Source organism: Ceratina calcarata, unplaced genomic scaffold, assembly GCF_001652005.2.
Source record: "Ceratina calcarata isolate Rehan_Ccalc_2016 unplaced genomic scaffold, ASM165200v1 scaffold97.2, whole genome shotgun sequence".
NCBI lineage: Eukaryota > Metazoa > Arthropoda > Insecta > Hymenoptera > Apidae > Ceratina > Ceratina calcarata.
Genome location: NW_017181113.1, coordinates 1,590,316 through 1,607,769, shown reverse-complemented (window position 1 = coordinate 1,607,769; position 17,454 = coordinate 1,590,316). Strand labels below are relative to the sequence as shown.

Sequence of the window (17,454 nt, the reverse complement as noted above, 5' to 3'; positions counted from 1 at the left end):
TGCTGTGCATTTATTATTTTTACAATTCTCCGTTTAATTGAAGTGAATTAAAATATATTTTTGCACTGTGTGTAACATTGTCGCCTTCGTGATCGATCGAAAGTTGTTCGATTGTGAGAAATGAGTTAGTGAAGGATCTATGCATTTTCAAAATATAATCGCGATCGATAACAGTTATATAAACAAAGCACGACTGCACAAGCTTTCGATATTGCATTTTTACATTATCCTTTCGAGAAATTTCTTACTTTCCGTTTTGACATCGTTTCCGATTATTAAATACTATCATCTATTCATGAAGGTGTAGTTAACATAAAAACGCGGGAACAGTATTTTAAGAGTAAGTTTCAGTAAAAGTGAGTGAGAACGTCACTTATAACTGGTTGCAATCAGTTACGTCACCGTCACAATATCTAAGAGCCTTCTTAAAGAAAAACCATGAAAAAAACAGTCGAATAAATGAATAAATACGTCACAGTATAAGAAATGCGCATCACAAACGTGTGTTCGAGAAAGTGTAGGAGTGTTTACTCCACGCTCGAGAAGTGATAGGAACTTGTCACGTTCGCTTGTGATGACATTTCCTAGATCCTTGTTTTAAACTCATTTCGATTAATTTTACTCAGAGCGAACAGTATTGATTTTAATTTCAATAAGCTGCCTCGTCTTCTTGTTTAATATTCACGGTAAATTTGATCAATCTTTTACAATTAACACCTCTAACCTTGCAGATTTTTAACGTACATACGTTTGCATGTGCTTTTTATAGATTCATGGAAGAATGTCTTCAAACTTAAGAAAAAGGGGTTCTTCAAAAACAGACTTCCAAGGAGAAGTACAATCAACCGAAGTGACTACAGTTTCTAAAGTAAAGAGGGCTGCGAATCAAACTTCAAATACTAAGGATCGTGTCAAAACAAACACAAGAACCCTAACAAGAGCCAGAAGGGCAATAACTAATAAAAGTGATCCATCATCTTTGAAAAATGTCACACAGAGAAAGAAGAGAACGAGCAGAAAGAAGTCAGTTGAACAGGCAGACGTCAGCATTCAAGTAGATCAAAAGAAGTGTGTAACACATAATAATACTAAGGTACCGAAAAAGGAATCAGTCAAGAAAAGAAAAGTTATTAAAGGAACGCGTGCAGGTGCTACGTCAAGACAAATTTCCTTAAAGGAGTCATTTCTGAATCAATCTAAAATAGTGTTAAGGCCTCGTACAAAATCTGGTACTGATACACCGACAAAAAAAGTGAGTGATAATAAAAGAAAAGTGCCTATTTATGGTCGTGTTTCACCAGAAAAAAGTCAGATTGAGAGGAACAGTGAGATTTATGAGTTTAAGTTTGATAAGAATGATTCCAAAGAAAGAGTACGGAAGAAAGTTGCGAAGAAGAAGACTATTGTTAAAAGGAAAGCAGCGAATAGAAGGAAGAAAAATATTTCTGTAAAACGTGATTTGGAAGCACCGAAAGCTGATACAAAGAAACCAGTGATTAGAGATGAATGTGAAAGTGTAGAAAAACCAGATCCTGTGGATTCTGCAAAGGAAGAACATAAAGAAACTGAGTTAAAGAAAGATTTAAATGATATAAAATCTGCAGCAGATCTTGAGTTAAATAAGGGATCAGAAAAGTCAGATGATGCTGTACCGAGAAAAATTGTGGGTGTTGGGAAACCTACAGTTCTCTCAGTAGAGATTTTAAGCAATGAAAGCGTTGCAACTCTAGATAACTCAGAACCATCGAATCCAGATGATTTTAAACCGTTCAGGCCAACAAACATTTTTAGTAATAGATTAACGGTTCCGCAAAGAAATACATTTAATTGTTCTCTATTTGAAAAGTCCTTATCGCCAATTAAGAGACCGACAGACAATCTGCAAATTAATAATAATAGCCCCTGGAGAGTATCACCGGTGTCTACACTTTCTCAGGTGATGAATGTGTATCAAAGTACGCCTCAAAATAATATTAACGACGTTCCCAAGGCATTTCCGCGGATATTAAAGAACGATCCAAGACAGTTTGGAAATGTGTTGAAGGCTAGAAACAATTTGCAGAAAAGTAACGACTCTGTAATCTGCAATACTCCAAAAAAGAAGAGCTCCTTGATTTCGAGAAAATTTGGTACAGAAATTACGAATATCGATCATTCTTTGAAATCCAAGTCCTCGATAGAAATAAGTGAACGAACGTCAGCTAAATCTAACGAAGACGTTGAAAACTTAATCACCTCGAATGTGAATATATTAAAACCCGTCGACAAAAAGAGTAATATTTTGAGTCCGAAAAAGGAAAGTCCTCTTAAAAAAAGTAACGCAATGGTAGTTAAAGCCAACGTTTATGTAGCGGATGAGCAGAAGGAAAATCTTGATCCTCTGCCTGGACCCTCGGGCTTGAAAAGTACTCGAATTTCTAACGAGCAACATGTATTGCGGCAATCGAACTTAAACAATTTCTTGAATTTAACAGAAACACCGCAGAGTGCAACGATCAGAACTCCTCATGGAATATTCGACGACCCGGAATCGATATCCATCCCTGGCAAATCTTTAAATAAGCCCGATACATCTAATATAGAATTGAAAACCGCGTTCGGTTTTGATGAGAATTCCAATCCCGAATGCATAACTATAAATAACACGCCTGTATCGTCGAATCTGAAATCGTTGAACGAAAAATCTGTTGCAAGGTTATCAGTTAACGAGATAAAAAATGTATTACTGAAGATAGATGAAATTAGAAATGAACATAACGTGGAGAACGTAGTAGTCAAGAAAAAAGTAATGAAGTCACCTGTCCAACGAAAAGTCGAGGCCATCAATTTTTCTGACACGTTTGACGTATTATCTGAAGCGGGCGATACAACAGCACCTTCGGCGACCGAGGTACCGCTATTTACCGATTGCGAGCCAGTTCATTTCAAAGAGGTACATATTTCTATTCACTATAAAATTATATATAAATATTCTTGTACTAATGATTATGTATTTCAGCCGCCGCGATATTCGTACAAGCGGAAGCAGATAAGGCGATTTGATTTTTCGGATAACGAAAGTGAAAACGAAGGAGAAGAGGAGATCGTACATCCAAGAAAGCGAAAGAAAACCAATAAACTGAAGAACCAACAGGATAAGAGATTGATAGAATGGATTAAGGACATTAATAGAACGTTTCACGAGATAGACGAGCATGAACTTGTGGTCGAGTAAATTATCGTTAACTCTTACAATTTTATACCTGCCGTCTTAGCTCTCTCTTTTTTTTTTTATATATTACGCATTTTTTTTACCTTCTCGTTTCTAATAATATATAAGTTTTTAAAATGGCAATAGACAGAATGTAGTAACTTCATGCGGAACTAAGTAAATTTTAAGATATTTGCTAGGATTTTACAACTATCTGTACGTAATTTATTATAGCCTTATCATTCGTTTTATAAGTGTATCTTGTATATTTTTAATATAAGCTAAACTGTACTATAAGTATAATCAGTAAGCATGTATTGATAGAAAATAGATATTCTTAACATACGACTGTGTTCTGATTTATAAAATTACATACGTGCAATCATCTCGCTTGCGTTATTCAAATATACTACAGATCCGCCTCGAGGTTTCTTTCACAAATAGTAAAATTACAAAAAACGAACCAAAGAGTTCGTAACTCTTTTCTATCAAACACGAGTACTACAAGCATCTACATATAAACCGACGCGTTTGTATATGTATATGATGTTTGCTTCTGAATATACCCACTGCAGTTGTATATGCGCACGAGCGCACGTACACAAGCCACGTTTCAGTGTTTCATCACCACCAGCTATATGAATATGTATGCGTACAAATAAAGCATCGTATCCATTTGTTTACACCCGCGTATCATTTGATCAAAGGAAAGGAGCGAGCGGTGCATCGTGTAGTATCATACTTATAATTGTATCGTATCATCCGTGGATGATACATACGAAGATATACGTAGCGATTAGTAGCGAATGGATGGAATACAGGGCGTCCGAGCGTCTACGAATAAAGTACACGCACGCACACACGCGAACGGACAAGTATTGGTCTGTTGGACCACTGATTTCTATCATTCGCTGTTACCTTGATACAGCTTTTAAAGTAAATCCTCTGAGAGAAACTACATCGAACATTGCTGATACGTGAACGTTGTTTAAAATCTATTTTACGTAACATATGCTCTCTTTTTTTCTTGTTCGTTTCTTCGGTCTTTTCTTACAGTCTACCATGTGATAAAGCTTTACGAACCTAGTACGATAACGTTGATAATGCTCCCGATTCTTTATACTACACGAAATGCAACTTTCGAGAATAGTAACAGTTATCGGCTAAACCAGCGATTTAAGTAACTTTTATAATAGACATAAAGCAATAACAGCTCTTGGATTATTATTAATTCTCTCATTGTTCCTGGCGTATAATTTTTATAATAGAGTTAATAAAGGGTATTCGAGCATTGTGATGCGTCCAATTATACACATAAAATTGGTATCATGCTCGGTGTCTCCTCGCGGTTTACAATTACGTAACTTGAAATTAAAGTTGCGAAATGCACAATACTGCATAAAACTACGGGAAGAGTTCAAATGTGCTAATTGGAAAAGAAAGAAATCGTGAGCGAGCGCGCGGTGCCCGTTCCAATATCGTGGCACGCGATTCACGATGATCGGCTATAAAATACTCCGCGTTTCCTATATTAGATTTTAGAATGCACTCGCATCGAGAGAGAGCCTAGACGGAAAGTAGGTTTGGAACGGAGATAGCGCATGGAAGAGCCACATTTTACGTACAGTGGCCACAAAAAGTAGTCGTACGGATTTTCATTTTCCTATAAATACATCGAATCCTACTGATTAAATAGATAAGACACGAGCTAAACGGAATACTTGATGATCGTTGAAGCGATCTCGTCGGTTGTTGCTTTCCGCAAAAAGGAAAAATGGGAGCTTCTCCTATCGGGCGATGCATTCTTTAAAGAAAGTTACGCGTGTGGTCGGTGGAAAGAAATTGAATTTTAAGAAAAGAATCGAGTCTCCTACATAGAAGACGTATTTATAGTTGCGCTACGAACTGTTATTCCCCTGTCGGATTGGCTCCGTTTATCAATCAATTTAATCATTTGGTAGCTATAAAATCAATTCCAACTATTTACAGAAATTTTGATTACACAATTATGAAAATGTAATGCGTGCGAAGGATTATGTGCTTAGCGATTAAACGTAGAACCTTGAGAACTGATAGATATACAGGCGTACGACAAACCCGAGCACATGTTACATTGTGAACGTGAAGATTAAAGTTTAATTGCTGAGTAGTTTACGAAATTATGCCGCACGAAGTAACTTTAAATACTTTGCGTACGCAAATCGCGTGTCACGTAATTGCCGATTATACACTTTACATAGTCTCCTTATTATCTTCATTCCTATCACGTTTAATTTCTGGCATGCTTATCGCCGCTCGTACAAATAATATAAATCGCGTAAATCTTTCTAATTCGAAAAAATACCCTCGACCGCACGTAACGCGGATAGATCGGCTGCGATTAATAAATGCTTAAGCGGGTTCTATTGAGTACGGGAGGACGGAACGTTTATTTAAACACGTTCTGTCTCGTTCCTGTTGTCAAAGCGTGAAAGCTCATTATTCTGAATCGCATAACAGCAAATATGCGCGTATACAGGTATGATCGATACGCGGATTGAACGAGCACGGAAAATCGTTTGTACATAACATAAGCATGTGTCTCTCTGCACCGAAAGCACGGAAAGCACACCTCGTTATTTCCAAGGCTCACGCTTGTCCGCTGCGAGAAATTGGGTAGTGTACCGTCGCTCGAATGGAACGTATACCTTATTACATAAATTAACATTAAATGCCACATGTTCGATTCGTGTCGCAGAGTTGTTAATTTGAATCTTATGAACATTCCGAATGAAATATACGCGTACATAAAGAAAATCTGCGTGTAAAGTACCTATCCAATTGCCAGCGTGAAATTGAGTCCGTATAATAATGCAATTATGTATATGTAGTAATATGTACATACATATATGTATGTATAACTACCACGGGTAAAGTAGGTCGACGCGTATGTATGTATGTATGTATGTATACACATACGTATCGTCTTAAACTTGGTGTAACTCTTAGCAAACAAATTAGCAGGGTGCACCGTTTTATGTATCTTCCTGCTACTTTGAACCCGTGCATTCTTCATCGCGAATCTCCTGACTGAGTTTCTACTTCGACCGTGTATATGCGAGAAGGCAACTGCCGCGCCGTCCACTTTTAATGAGATCGATTTTAGAACGTATCTCCTCGAGTTCGTGTAGCTTCCAACGAACTTCTAAATGCGTGCATACCCGATTCTCTAGTTGTTAAATGAAACGAATGTAAGGACGATTAAACCGGGCGAGGAATCGACAGATAAAAAGAGCTTCGCATTCTAGAAAGTACTCGCGGCGGTGTGATAGTAACGAACATCGAAGGTGACAGCGAGTTGGATTAGAAGAATACATGCGAATACGTTCGCTTGAAAAGATGAATGATACTCTTACAATATTAGAAAAAGTACCACTAATGGCAGTATGTAGCTCTGAAAGAAGACTACTTTCTATTTACAAGTTGGCTGCAACTGACTGGATTGGACGCTGTCAAAACCCGTTGGACGATCGTAACAACTGGGCCTTCGTATCCAGAATTCACAAAAGTGCAATAGGGGAGGCAACGTAACCGGACGTTAATTTATTTCTCACCGAAAATCACACGATCGTCAATCAGAGGAGAATGAGAGTTCGAATTGTTAATCGAATCGTTTACAATCGATTCGCGGTGTAAATCTCGTGAGCACATAAAGCTGTCAAATTGGAACAAACCGAGCAACTGCTATTTAGAAAGTATTAGCGATAGGATTGTGGTACTTGCCGCGCGCTCGCCGTTTTCTTCGTTCGTACTACATACGTAACGGACGTTAAATTAACAGCTTAAGGGTGCGCAATGTGCAGCAATAAGAGGAGAGTCGCCATGGCGTTTTTCAGTTCGGGGAGCGCAGTGCCTGAAGGATAAACGAAAATGGAGTGGAAGAGTCCCGTGGAGGGGAAGCAAGCGCATTCTCCCTCCCCGCTCGCCGACAGAATCCACCCCTACTCCTACCACTGCCTACCTCTGAAACGTTAGCGTCGCGCTTCGCTATCGCACGGCACAGAATCACGGGCACGGGCAAATCAAACATGGCGATTCAGTCGCTGTTTGCGGTGAAGGCGTACGGTTCGTAGAGCGAAAACGGAAAGTAACGGTGGACTCCGAGATAGTGTCCTTAACGGTAATGAGTGCTTGTACCGCCGCGAATCACCGAATTCTGGTCAATATTACAAATATGGAGAATCATGATGCCACGGGGAAAGTGTCTGGCGACGTTCAAGTACATGACGTGAAGGGCGTACAGGCCGAGGCCGAGCCGACGCCTGCGGCGTCATCGCTACCAGCTTCGGGACAACCGACGCTCTCTATAGGCGAGAATATTAACAAGAATGACTACGTTAATAAGAAAACTGTAAGACATTCGCATTTCCTATTGTTAATTCCAGATGACATTGCCAGATTTTAATCGACATTGATTTATTATGATTTCTCGTTAAACGCTGAGTTACTTATTTTTATTTTCCAGTGTCCCAGATTGTTGGTCAAAAATTGCGGGAAATTTGAAAGCGGTAGCGGGAGCGGAGATCAGGAGGGTGGCCAGCACGAGGACGGGGTTGATATCGCGGCGAAAAAGAGAAAGACTCGTAGAGGTAAACCTAAAAATAGAAAGTTAAAACCATATTCGAAGCAACAGTTATCATGTCAACAACAGCTGCGATATAGATCTAGAGGTCGATTAGCAAAGACTGGTAGACAACCACCGGCGCCATACAATACCACTCAATTTCTTATGGAAGATCACAGCGATCTTCCGGATCTCGATCAAAAACTTTCGGAAGCCGCGTCGTCCGAAGTACCTGCCACATTTCAGAAACCCATAGCCCCGCCTCGTACCAGAGACTCGAGTTTCAGCATTGACTCCGATGAAGATTACTTTTATTCCTCGCCCGAAGACGAAGAAGAATTCTTGACGAAGGAATTCTCGAGCGCTTACGAAGACGTACATGCCGAGAGATTAAACACGTTAAGTAAATCCGAATTGATACAGGAGTATCTACAGTTAGAGGCGAAGGTGGATTTGCTGACGAAACGGTTGCGGGGTAAAAGTTTTCATCAGAGCGAGCAGCGGGAGTTGGAGAGCAACAGTAGTAGCACGGATTCGGAGTCGGCGAAGAAGTTGAAAATTTACCAGCAACGAATCGAGGATCTGACGCAACAGAACGAGCAATTAAAGCAGGAGAACGAGACGTTGAGGGCCAAAAGGCACGTCAGTCCGGTATCAAGCGTCGACAGCGAGAGCGACAGCGATAGTACAAGTAATGAGAATAGGAGCAGATGTAACAGCCTCCTACCGAATTGCGGTTCCTCCTCGGAGCTTATGGAATACGTTTCTAGGAGTAAAAATAGTCAGAGGAAAGACAGTTCTGAATCTAGTAGTGATAGTAAAAGCGATACTTGTGATAGTAGTTCCAGCGAAAATTCTAAAACATCCATGACTCCTGTGAATCTTTCGAACGGGCATGTAACCATTCAAAAAATCGATGGTCTCGCCACATAAATCCCAAGCGACCGTTTTTACATAAGGAAAATCGATTGAACGTTTTAACGTCGTACCGAATATACCATTGGTCCCGCGTATATTCGCTTTAATTTTATTCCCGACTTAGGAGGCAAGACTGGTTTAAATACGATTCAGCTGCGATCAAGCGGCTAAGAAATTCTCCTCTTCCTGGTATCGGATATGTAACTTTAGATCGTTCTTAAATGTGCTCTCACAGTTTACTTTCCATATTTCTTTTAAGACTGTCTCGTGTAAACCTGAATATATGTAACAAAGTAGGAAATACACACCTAATCTTATGGAGAAGTAAAATCGATGTGTGCGTGTGCGAAAACTAGGTATTATTACATGCTTGATCAAATTCGCAGAACAGTTGATACGTATTTATATAATGTTACTCTTGATCTTAATTTCGGTACTAATCACGGAGTCATTAGAAACATTCATCTAAATGCCTGTTCTTCTATGAACTGCCATTCGACGATAGAAACTGTATCAATAACTCGAGGTTCACAGACCATCAACTAATAAGTTGTAATACTAAAGAGTATAATCAAAGACACGAAGTAATGTTTAAAGACTATAATGTGATATTATTGAATTGTACATATTTAAAGTATCGGATTAGAAATTAGTTTATGGTCTGAACATGCGATATGTTTTCGAACTCACTTTAAATTTGTAATAAACTATGAACTTCCTTTATTCCTTCATTATATATCATCCCTTTCGGAATATTTCGGAGCAACCTTCATTGATAATGTGAATACGTATAAGTATATATGGAATAGCTTTACTACAATAGAATTTAAGCCCTCTCGTAAAACTCTAATAAACATGTATATTGTTAATACCGTAAGATGTACTTGTACATTGTACATGAACAGTTTGATTTTTTATTTGTTAAAAAAAATATGATAGATGAGATGCTATGTATACAAGAACTGTTTTCTTTTTTTTTTAATGAATTTAAATAACAAAAAAATTTGAAACAACGATCGTTCTTCTCATTTAACGTACCGACCAGTTAAATTTATACGATAATAACGATTAATTACGATTAATTCAAATTGCGATTTTGAAATATTCTTCGGTATATTTCTCGTACTTATTTATACAAAATAATCAACTGTTGCCAACTTCGTGGCGCGTGAGATTGAAAACAATCAGGACGCACGCAAAGTTAGCTTATAGTCGCAGCGGTCGCACGTACACGCTGTACGTATACGTTGGGCGCTCCAAGTTTGACGAGGCTTTAGAGGAAGTCGTTGCCGGACAAATTATTATGAAAGCAATGTCTCATCATTATGTGGTAACGGCACACAAGCCCACGGCTGTCACCGCTTGCGTGACCGGTAAGTTTCGTAGCGATTTTCACAAAACGATTGTATGAAAACCGTAGATAAACAATTCATATATACCTTTGTCTGTTACGTGCCAAGGTAATTTTACATCGCCTACGGATTTGAACCTGATATTAGCAAAGAATGTTCGGCTAGAAATATATATCGTTACCCCGGAGGGTTTAAGACCACTGAAAGAAGTCGGAATATATGGCAAGATTTCAGTCGTTAAACTTTTTCGACCACCGGTAAGGTTATACTGGTATATCCTTGTATCATCGCTTTCATAGATTGTCCATTTATATTTGTGTCATTCTTAAATCAAACTTAGTCTACAACCTCTGTTCAGTGCGTATTTAGATGAATTCTCTTGATATATCCATCTAATTAAATATGCATCTTTTATGAGTGCGTGTATTGTAATCTTGAACTACTTTAGTGATTAGAACGCCAATTTGTATGAATGTGCATTGATTATAACCGTAGTCTAACTCGTTTTGACTTAACATTGCTTGTATTTCTCTGTGTTCATATATAGCCAAAATCAAATGAGTTATGCTTACAATCTAATAGAATATTAGTTCTATTAAAAAGTACATTACAATATGTACATGTACTGGAAATTAATCACTTTTAATTTGTACGTGCAGATTAATAATGTATTGGGTTGTCCAGAAAGTTTAATTTTTAATAGATGGATTATAACAGGTCCGTGTATATCAAAATGGTTAAAAATGAATTATATGTATATTATACGTATTCTAAAAGATGATATTTTCGGCATTTTTAGAAAAAGTCTTTATTCAGTGAGATTATGCGGATATTTCATAAAGTAAATGTTACAAAGTGAAACAAAAATGGTAGTTACTACATTTTCAAGTTTAAGCAATTATTATTATTCCAAAGAGTGATGGTCCTGAGTTAAATAAAGACCGGAGTGCCCTGCAATGTTCCTTAAAGTAAACATTAAACGAATTTTGTCTTGAGTCTCTGAGAAGTAAGTACGTAGAATCGAATGATGCAAACGCATACTTTTCGCTATTCTTAGGGATTGAACCTCTACATGAAAAATAGAAAAAGGGTGTGGAACCAAATACCAAATAATAACAGTAATCAAAACGCATATTAAATGATATTTTTATTAATATATTACTCGATTTACGAATAGTGGCAATATGGAATATTTAGCTTTTCATCGTATTTGATTTTAAAATAACGTAAACGTTATTTGACATCGAAGCGTGTTAAATATGTTAAATGTTCATAAAACTTCGAGTATTATCCCTTTCAAATATCATCCCTTTAAGTTTGCTGCAGTTCAACATTTACGTGCTACAGACGCAGAATGATGTTTACAGTTTATTGCATGGATCATTACTAAGTTTGATCGCAGCTCACATTCAGACTTCTGTAGAAGAGCAGAACATTACATAGCGAAAGGTGGAATGGATTTTGAATATGTAATTAAATAAAGTGCGTCTTATGTTCTAGTCGCGTGTTTACAATCGGTAGTCTCTTCGGCCTCAAATAATGTTTATACTGTATTAAAGTCAAATACGATGAAGAATTAAATGTTTCACATTTCCACTACTGTAAATCGAGTAATATATTAGTAAAAATATAATTCCACATGTGTTCTGAATTCGTCTCCATATCTCCTAAGTGTAGTAACAAAAAATAGGTGTTACTGTTTGTAAAACTGAAGATGACCTCGATTTCGCCGTGAGAACAAACAGTTAGAAATTTTTTGTTGACAGCAATTGTATGCTTCGTACCCTGCAACTTATGTTCTTATCTCTTTTTTGTCGCATGGCTGCAAGTAGGTGAAAAGTCGTGCGTCGCATTAAAAGTAACACTCTACATAATTTCATAGATCAGTAAACGTATGTCAAAATTTAAATGCGCTGCCTTTATATTTTCTATAACAACCGGAACGAACTTTCCGGACAACCCAATACATAAATACTTGTAGCAGTAAATGAATTTTGATATTTCTACAGCACGAGAAAAAGGATTTGCTGTTCCTTTTGACCACACGCTACAATGCTATGATATTGGAATGCATTGGAGAAGGAGAAGATATAGAGATTATAACAAAAGCCCATGGAAATGTAGCAGATCGTATTGGGAAAGCTTCTGAGACCGGTATCAAAGCTGTGATCGATCCCAAAGCACGAGTGATCGGTCTCAGATTATACGACGGTCTTTTCAAGATCATTCCTTTGGAGAAAGACAATCCAGAATTGAAAGCATCGTCTATACGTATGGACGAGCAACAAGTACAGGATGTGAATTTCCTTCACGGATGTGCCAATCCTACTTTAATCCTCATCCACCAAGACATCAATGGGCGACACGTTAGAACGCACGAGATTTCTTTAAGGGACAGGGAATTCGTTAAAATGCCTTGGAAGCAGGAAAATGTGGAGCGAGAGGCTATGATAGTTATTCCTGTACCCCCTCCTATGTGCGGCGCGATAATAATTGGGCAAGAAAGTATATTGTATCACGATGGAACCGGATACACCGCCGTTGTACCTCCGATCATTAAACAGAGTACGATTACGTGCTACGCTCAAGTTGATACTCAAGGTCTCCGGTATTTACTGGGAGACATGGCAGGACACTTGTTCATGCTGTTCTTAGAGCAGGACAAGAAACCGGACGGTACACTGGGAGTGAAAGATCTGAAGGTAGAACTGTTAGGTGAGATCAGCATACCAGAGTGTATCACGTATTTGGACAACGGAGTGATATTCGTTGGAAGCAGATTAGGAGACTCGCAATTAATTAGACTAAGTACGAAAGTCGATGAACATGGATCGTATTGCATCGCGATGGAAACTTTTACGAATTTAGCGCCGATCGTTGATATGGCGGTGGTCGATCTCGAGAGGCAGGGCCAAGGACAAATGGTTACCTGTTCCGGAGCCTTCAAGGAAGGTTCACTTAGAATTATCAGAAACGGGATAGGCATCGAAGAACATGCGAACATAGATCTGCCGGGCATTAAAGGCATGTGGGCATTAAAGGTCGGTGGTGGTAACTTTGACAACATGCTGGTCTTATCGTTCGTTGGGCAAACTAGGATTTTAAAGTTGAACGGGGAGGAAGTCGAGGAGACGGAGATCCCAGGTTTCGTCGCGGACGAACAAACCTTCCACACCGGCAATGTTACGAGCGATCTGTTTATTCAAATCACGCCGACGTCCGTTAGATTGATCTCCCACAAAACTAAAGCCGTCGTCTCTGAATGGGAACCGGAGAACAAGAGGACGATCAGCGTGGTCGCATGCAACGGCACGCAGGTGCTCTGCGCCACTGGGAACGATCTGTTTTACGTGGAAATCTCTTCCGGGCAGATTTTGCCGAAGGGTTTCGTCACGTTGGAACATGAGGCCGCTTGTTTGGATATATCCCTGTTGGACGGTAACACGGAGGCAACAATCGCCGCTGTCGGCTTGTGGACAGACATATCAGTCCGCATTCTACATTTACCCACGTTGAAGGAGATCAATAAGGAGATGCTCGGCGGCGATATTATACCTAGATCCATTCTGATGACTTGTTTCGAGAGCAACACATATCTGCTCTGCGCTCTCGGTGACGGAACCATGTATTACTTTACTCTGCACAGACAGAATGGCATGCTTTCTGACAAAAAGAAAGTCACGTTGGGTACGCAACCGACGATTCTGAGAACGTTCAGATCGTTGTCGACCTCGAACGTCTTCGCGTGCTCCGACAGGCCCACCGTGATCTATTCGTCGAATCACAAACTGGTATTCAGCAATGTGAACTTGAAGGAAGTTAATCATATGTGCTCCTTAAACGCTGAAGCGTATTCTGATAGCTTGGCACTGGCAACGGACAGCACCGTGACGATTGGCACGATCGACGAAATACAGAAGTTACACATTCGCACCGTCCCTCTCGGGGAATCGCCCAGGCGGATTGCTTATCAAGAGAGTTCTCAAACGTTCGGCGTGATAACGATGCGCATTGATATACAGGATACAAGCGGTGTTAGCATCGTAAGGCATTCTGCGTCCACCCAAGCGGCTTCGTCTTCTAGCAGCAGTCACATCGCATCGTACAATAAACCCACGGGACACACAGCCAGCGACGTCAGTCAGGAAATCGAAGTGCATAACTTGCTCATCATCGACCAACACACTTTTGAGGTTTTGCATGCCCACATGCTGATGCCCACCGAATATGCGCTTTCGTTGATTTCAACGAAACTGGGAGAAGATCCGACTTCGTATTACGTAGTTGGAACCGCGCTCATCCATCCGGACGAAACGGAGCCAAAGATGGGTAGAATACTTTTGTACCAGTGGAGCGATGGGAAGCTGACGCAAGTAGCCGAGAAAGAGATCAAGGGATCGTGTTATTCTTTAACAGAGTTCAACGGGAAACTACTCGCCAGTATTAACAGCACCGTTCGCCTGTTTGAGTGGACCGCGGAGAAAGAACTGCGACTCGAATGCAGTCACTTTAATAATATCATAGCTCTTTATTTAAAAACGAAGGGAGACTTCATTTTAGTCGGCGATCTTATGAGATCCCTCACGTTGTTGCAATACAAGACGATGGAAGGTTGTTTCGAAGAGATAGCGAGGGATTACAATCCGAATTGGATGACTGCCATAGAAATCTTAGACGATGATACTTTCCTCGGTGCCGAGAACTGCTTCAATATGTTCGTTTGTCAGAAGGACAGGTGAGACTTCTTTTGCTTCGACAGATTTTTGTTTAAATAGAATTTAACGAATGCAAATTCCAGCGCGGCTACTTCCGAAGACGAGAGGCAACAGATGCAGGAGGTTGGACAGTTTCATTTAGGCGATATGGTTAATGTTTTCCGGCACGGATCTTTGGTAATGCAAAATTTGGGTGAATCGAGTACACCCACCCAAGGCTGCGTATTGTTTGGAACCGTCAGCGGTGCGATAGGTCTCGTTACACAAATTCCCTTCACATTTTACGAGTTCCTAAAAAATCTCGAGGAAAAATTGACGACCATAATAAAGAGCGTCGGCAAGATAGAACACAATTTCTGGAGAAGTTTCAACACCGAATTGAAGATCGAAAGATGCGAAGGCTTCATAGACGGCGATTTAATTGAGAGCTTCCTTGATCTGAGCCCTGATAAGATGGCAGAAGTTGCGAGTGGTCTCTTGGTAAGTAATGTTCTATACAGCACGCACTGTTGCTGTTCCAAAACGGCACCAGTGCGACGTAGCACCGATTACGTACGACCCTAGTGCGATTGATTCTACTGGAGTATGGAATTGGTACATTAAAATAGTACGGATAATCCTAATAAGCCTACGTTACAAATTTGAAGTATGTGCGTAATGCAACGGTAATCGTTAGAACGTATATCAGCATTCAGAATTCTAGACGTACGTTGACTAGGTAGGTTTGCTTGTCATTAGGTGCAATTTTTAATCTCTAATAACTAAAAAAATAGAGTCTCGGATGGACATTTTTTATTCTTGATTTCTGCTGTTTTTCGATTTCAATAGAATCAGACCTTAAGATTTTCCTACTAGTTATATATGTATATTTAAAGAACAATACCTTCCCCTAAATAAATTAATAAACAGATTAATAGAAGTAAATTCGCAGAATGGTGGCTTTGAACACCAACGTCAAACATTCTTTTTTTTTCAAACTTATTTTTCAAGTTATTAGTCAATATTGATGCCAAATGAGTCAATATTAGGTATCTGTTTATTTTCAGAATTAATCCTTGTTATTCTTTTGTTTATTTCCATTGTTGATTTCTGTTAATTTGTTTATTAATTCGGTAAACATCGGATCTTTGGTAATTGTTCTTTAATGTCTGTTCTGTAACTCGTGCAAATTCGTTATTAAAAATTACATCTTTAACTTGAGAAATGTAAATTCATAGATTAGAAATCATTTTCCGTCCAATGGAGGTATTCTCGAGAAAAGCGAAATTTTTATATTCTTTTGCGTACAGTCCGAATATACAATAAAAAAATACCAGGTCTCTTAAATAAAAAGAGCCACTTCCGGTCTGAAAATCTTATTTCCGGTTAGTACCGGAAATTGTAACTACCACCATTCGATAGAGCATAATCGAAATGGTTCATAAAATTTTTTTAGTTTTCAATAAAAACCACTCTCTATCATACTCGGACGGATACTCTGAGACACCCTGTGAAGGTCAATTTTGTGGCACCTTCCTCAGTTCAATGTTTACCAGATCGTGGGTCTAGAATCATTCTGTAGTTTATCTTGTATGACTTGTGTGTTTCAATTTTGTCACACAGATTTACTAGGATTATTCACAGTATTTCAGTATAGTATATTAATATTGTATTCTGATTAGAATCGAAATGTCCTGATAAAAATATTTATGCACGCGTGCAAAATTCTTCGATACGGGTGCCATTAAACTGCACTGCCAAAGTGTCAATGCAATAAATTATGCATTTATTTAGTTCAGCTCACTTATCCGAATGCGGATTCTGCACTGTACCAGGGCAGTGTTTATTTGTCGAACGCGGTGCAAAAATTGAATATTAATAGTGCAACATAGCCGAATACGTCGATTGCACTATATTGAGAAAGAGAACATAAATCGAATACGTGGCATTAAAAAATTTCTCAGTCCTTCATTCAGTGCGCACTAGTTCAGCTTTAGTGTGGCTCGTCGAATATACTACAAAATTATTTTCCTTATGCGAGTAAGCAGCGTTTCTCTCATCAATTTGTCTTTTTCCAGATTGATGATCCCGCCACCAGTACGAAGAGAGAGGCAACGGTGGATGATCTTGTAAAAGTAGTGGAAGACCTTACACGAATACATTAGGCTTAGTCTTTTGGTCGATAGGTATAGTTTGTTTTATTTCGCGCAGCTCCCAGGCAAACAGATCGAAAGTTTTGGATGTTTAAAAAACATGCTAAGAAACAATATGTACATACATTTATCTATTTATCGTTACTATGAGAGACCAGAAATGTTTAGTTCCCTTTTTATTTCTCCTTTCGTTTTACGTGGAACTGTTTCCTTATCTCTTAGTTGGACCCGTCACGTTGCTATTTTTTTAATTAACTTTTACAGAATTGTAATTTTCTCCTTATTTCGTGCGAAAAATATGATATTAAATGCGCGCATCGTGCTCTCGTATATAAATCCTCGATTATCGATTATAATGGCTCATCACGCATTCTTGCATGCGCGCAAGTTTGCTCGAATCGTACATACGAAATTGGTAAGAAAGTTGTTGAACTTATTTTAAGAATACACTGTTCATATAAAACGAAAATGTATTCGCATTCGTACCTTTATAATATTACATAGATTACGGTATTCTTTACACGTTGTTCTTTTTCCTTGTTTC

General features: G+C 38.9%; 3 protein-coding genes across 4 annotated transcripts; all 3 read left to right on the top strand.

Annotated features, from left to right (window-relative positions):
• The first annotated feature begins 13 nt into the window (after positions 1-13).
• On the top strand, positions 14-3,576 carry LOC108631881 (muscle M-line assembly protein unc-89). The gene is made up of 3 exons (XM_018036085.2): positions 14-686; positions 770-2,932; positions 2,999-3,576. Exons 2-3 carry the CDS (start codon positions 782-784, stop codon positions 3,212-3,214), a joined length of 2,367 nt encoding a protein of 788 aa, XP_017891574.1. The 5' UTR covers positions 14-686; positions 770-781; the 3' UTR covers positions 3,215-3,576.
• A 3,502-nt stretch (positions 3,577-7,078) lies between these two features.
• LOC108631883 (Hexamethylene bisacetamide inducible) lies at positions 7,079-9,580 on the top strand. Its single transcript, XM_018036090.2, has 2 exons — positions 7,079-7,580; positions 7,695-9,580. The coding sequence occupies exons 1-2, from the start codon at positions 7,353-7,355 to the stop codon at positions 8,724-8,726; spliced, it is 1,260 nt and encodes a 419-aa protein (XP_017891579.1). The 5' UTR covers positions 7,079-7,352; the 3' UTR covers positions 8,727-9,580.
• Positions 9,581-9,911: 331 nt separating this feature from the next.
• Positions 9,912-17,432, top strand: pic (DNA damage-binding protein pic). 2 transcript variants are annotated; one of them, XM_018036100.2, is made up of 5 exons: positions 9,912-10,084; positions 10,172-10,320; positions 12,073-14,798; positions 14,862-15,258; positions 16,836-17,432. In XM_018036100.2, the coding sequence occupies exons 1-5, from the start codon at positions 10,015-10,017 to the stop codon at positions 16,920-16,922; spliced, it is 3,429 nt and encodes a 1,142-aa protein (XP_017891589.1). In that variant the 5' UTR covers positions 9,912-10,014; the 3' UTR covers positions 16,923-17,432. The 2 variants fall into 2 exon arrangements, with proteins under 2 accessions (XP_017891589.1, XP_026675017.1); XM_026819216.1 differs by lacking the exons at positions 9,912-10,084; positions 10,172-10,320 and adding an exon at positions 10,859-11,069.
• The last annotated feature ends 22 nt before the right edge of the window (positions 17,433-17,454 follow it).

Bases quoted from the DNA above. Each gene is read 5' to 3' on its own strand.
- pic (XM_018036100.2), top strand. From the start codon at position 10,015: ATGAAAGCAATGTCTCATCATTATGTGGTAACGGCACACAAGCCCACG. The intron at 10,085-10,171 runs GTAAGTTTCGTA...TTACGTGCCAAG, and splicing joins TGTCACCGCTTGCGTGACCG to GTAATTTTACATCGCCTACG. The intron at 15,259-16,835 runs GTAAGTAATGTT...GTCTTTTTCCAG, and splicing joins AAGTTGCGAGTGGTCTCTTG to ATTGATGATCCCGCCACCAG.
- LOC108631883 (XM_018036090.2), top strand. From the start codon at position 7,353: ATGAGTGCTTGTACCGCCGCGAATCACCGAATTCTGGTCAATATTACA. The intron at 7,581-7,694 runs GTAAGACATTCG...TTTATTTTCCAG, and splicing joins ACTACGTTAATAAGAAAACT to TGTCCCAGATTGTTGGTCAA.
- LOC108631881 (XM_018036085.2), top strand. From the start codon at position 782: ATGTCTTCAAACTTAAGAAAAAGGGGTTCTTCAAAAACAGACTTCCAA. The intron at 2,933-2,998 runs GTACATATTTCT...TATGTATTTCAG, and splicing joins AGCCAGTTCATTTCAAAGAG to CCGCCGCGATATTCGTACAA.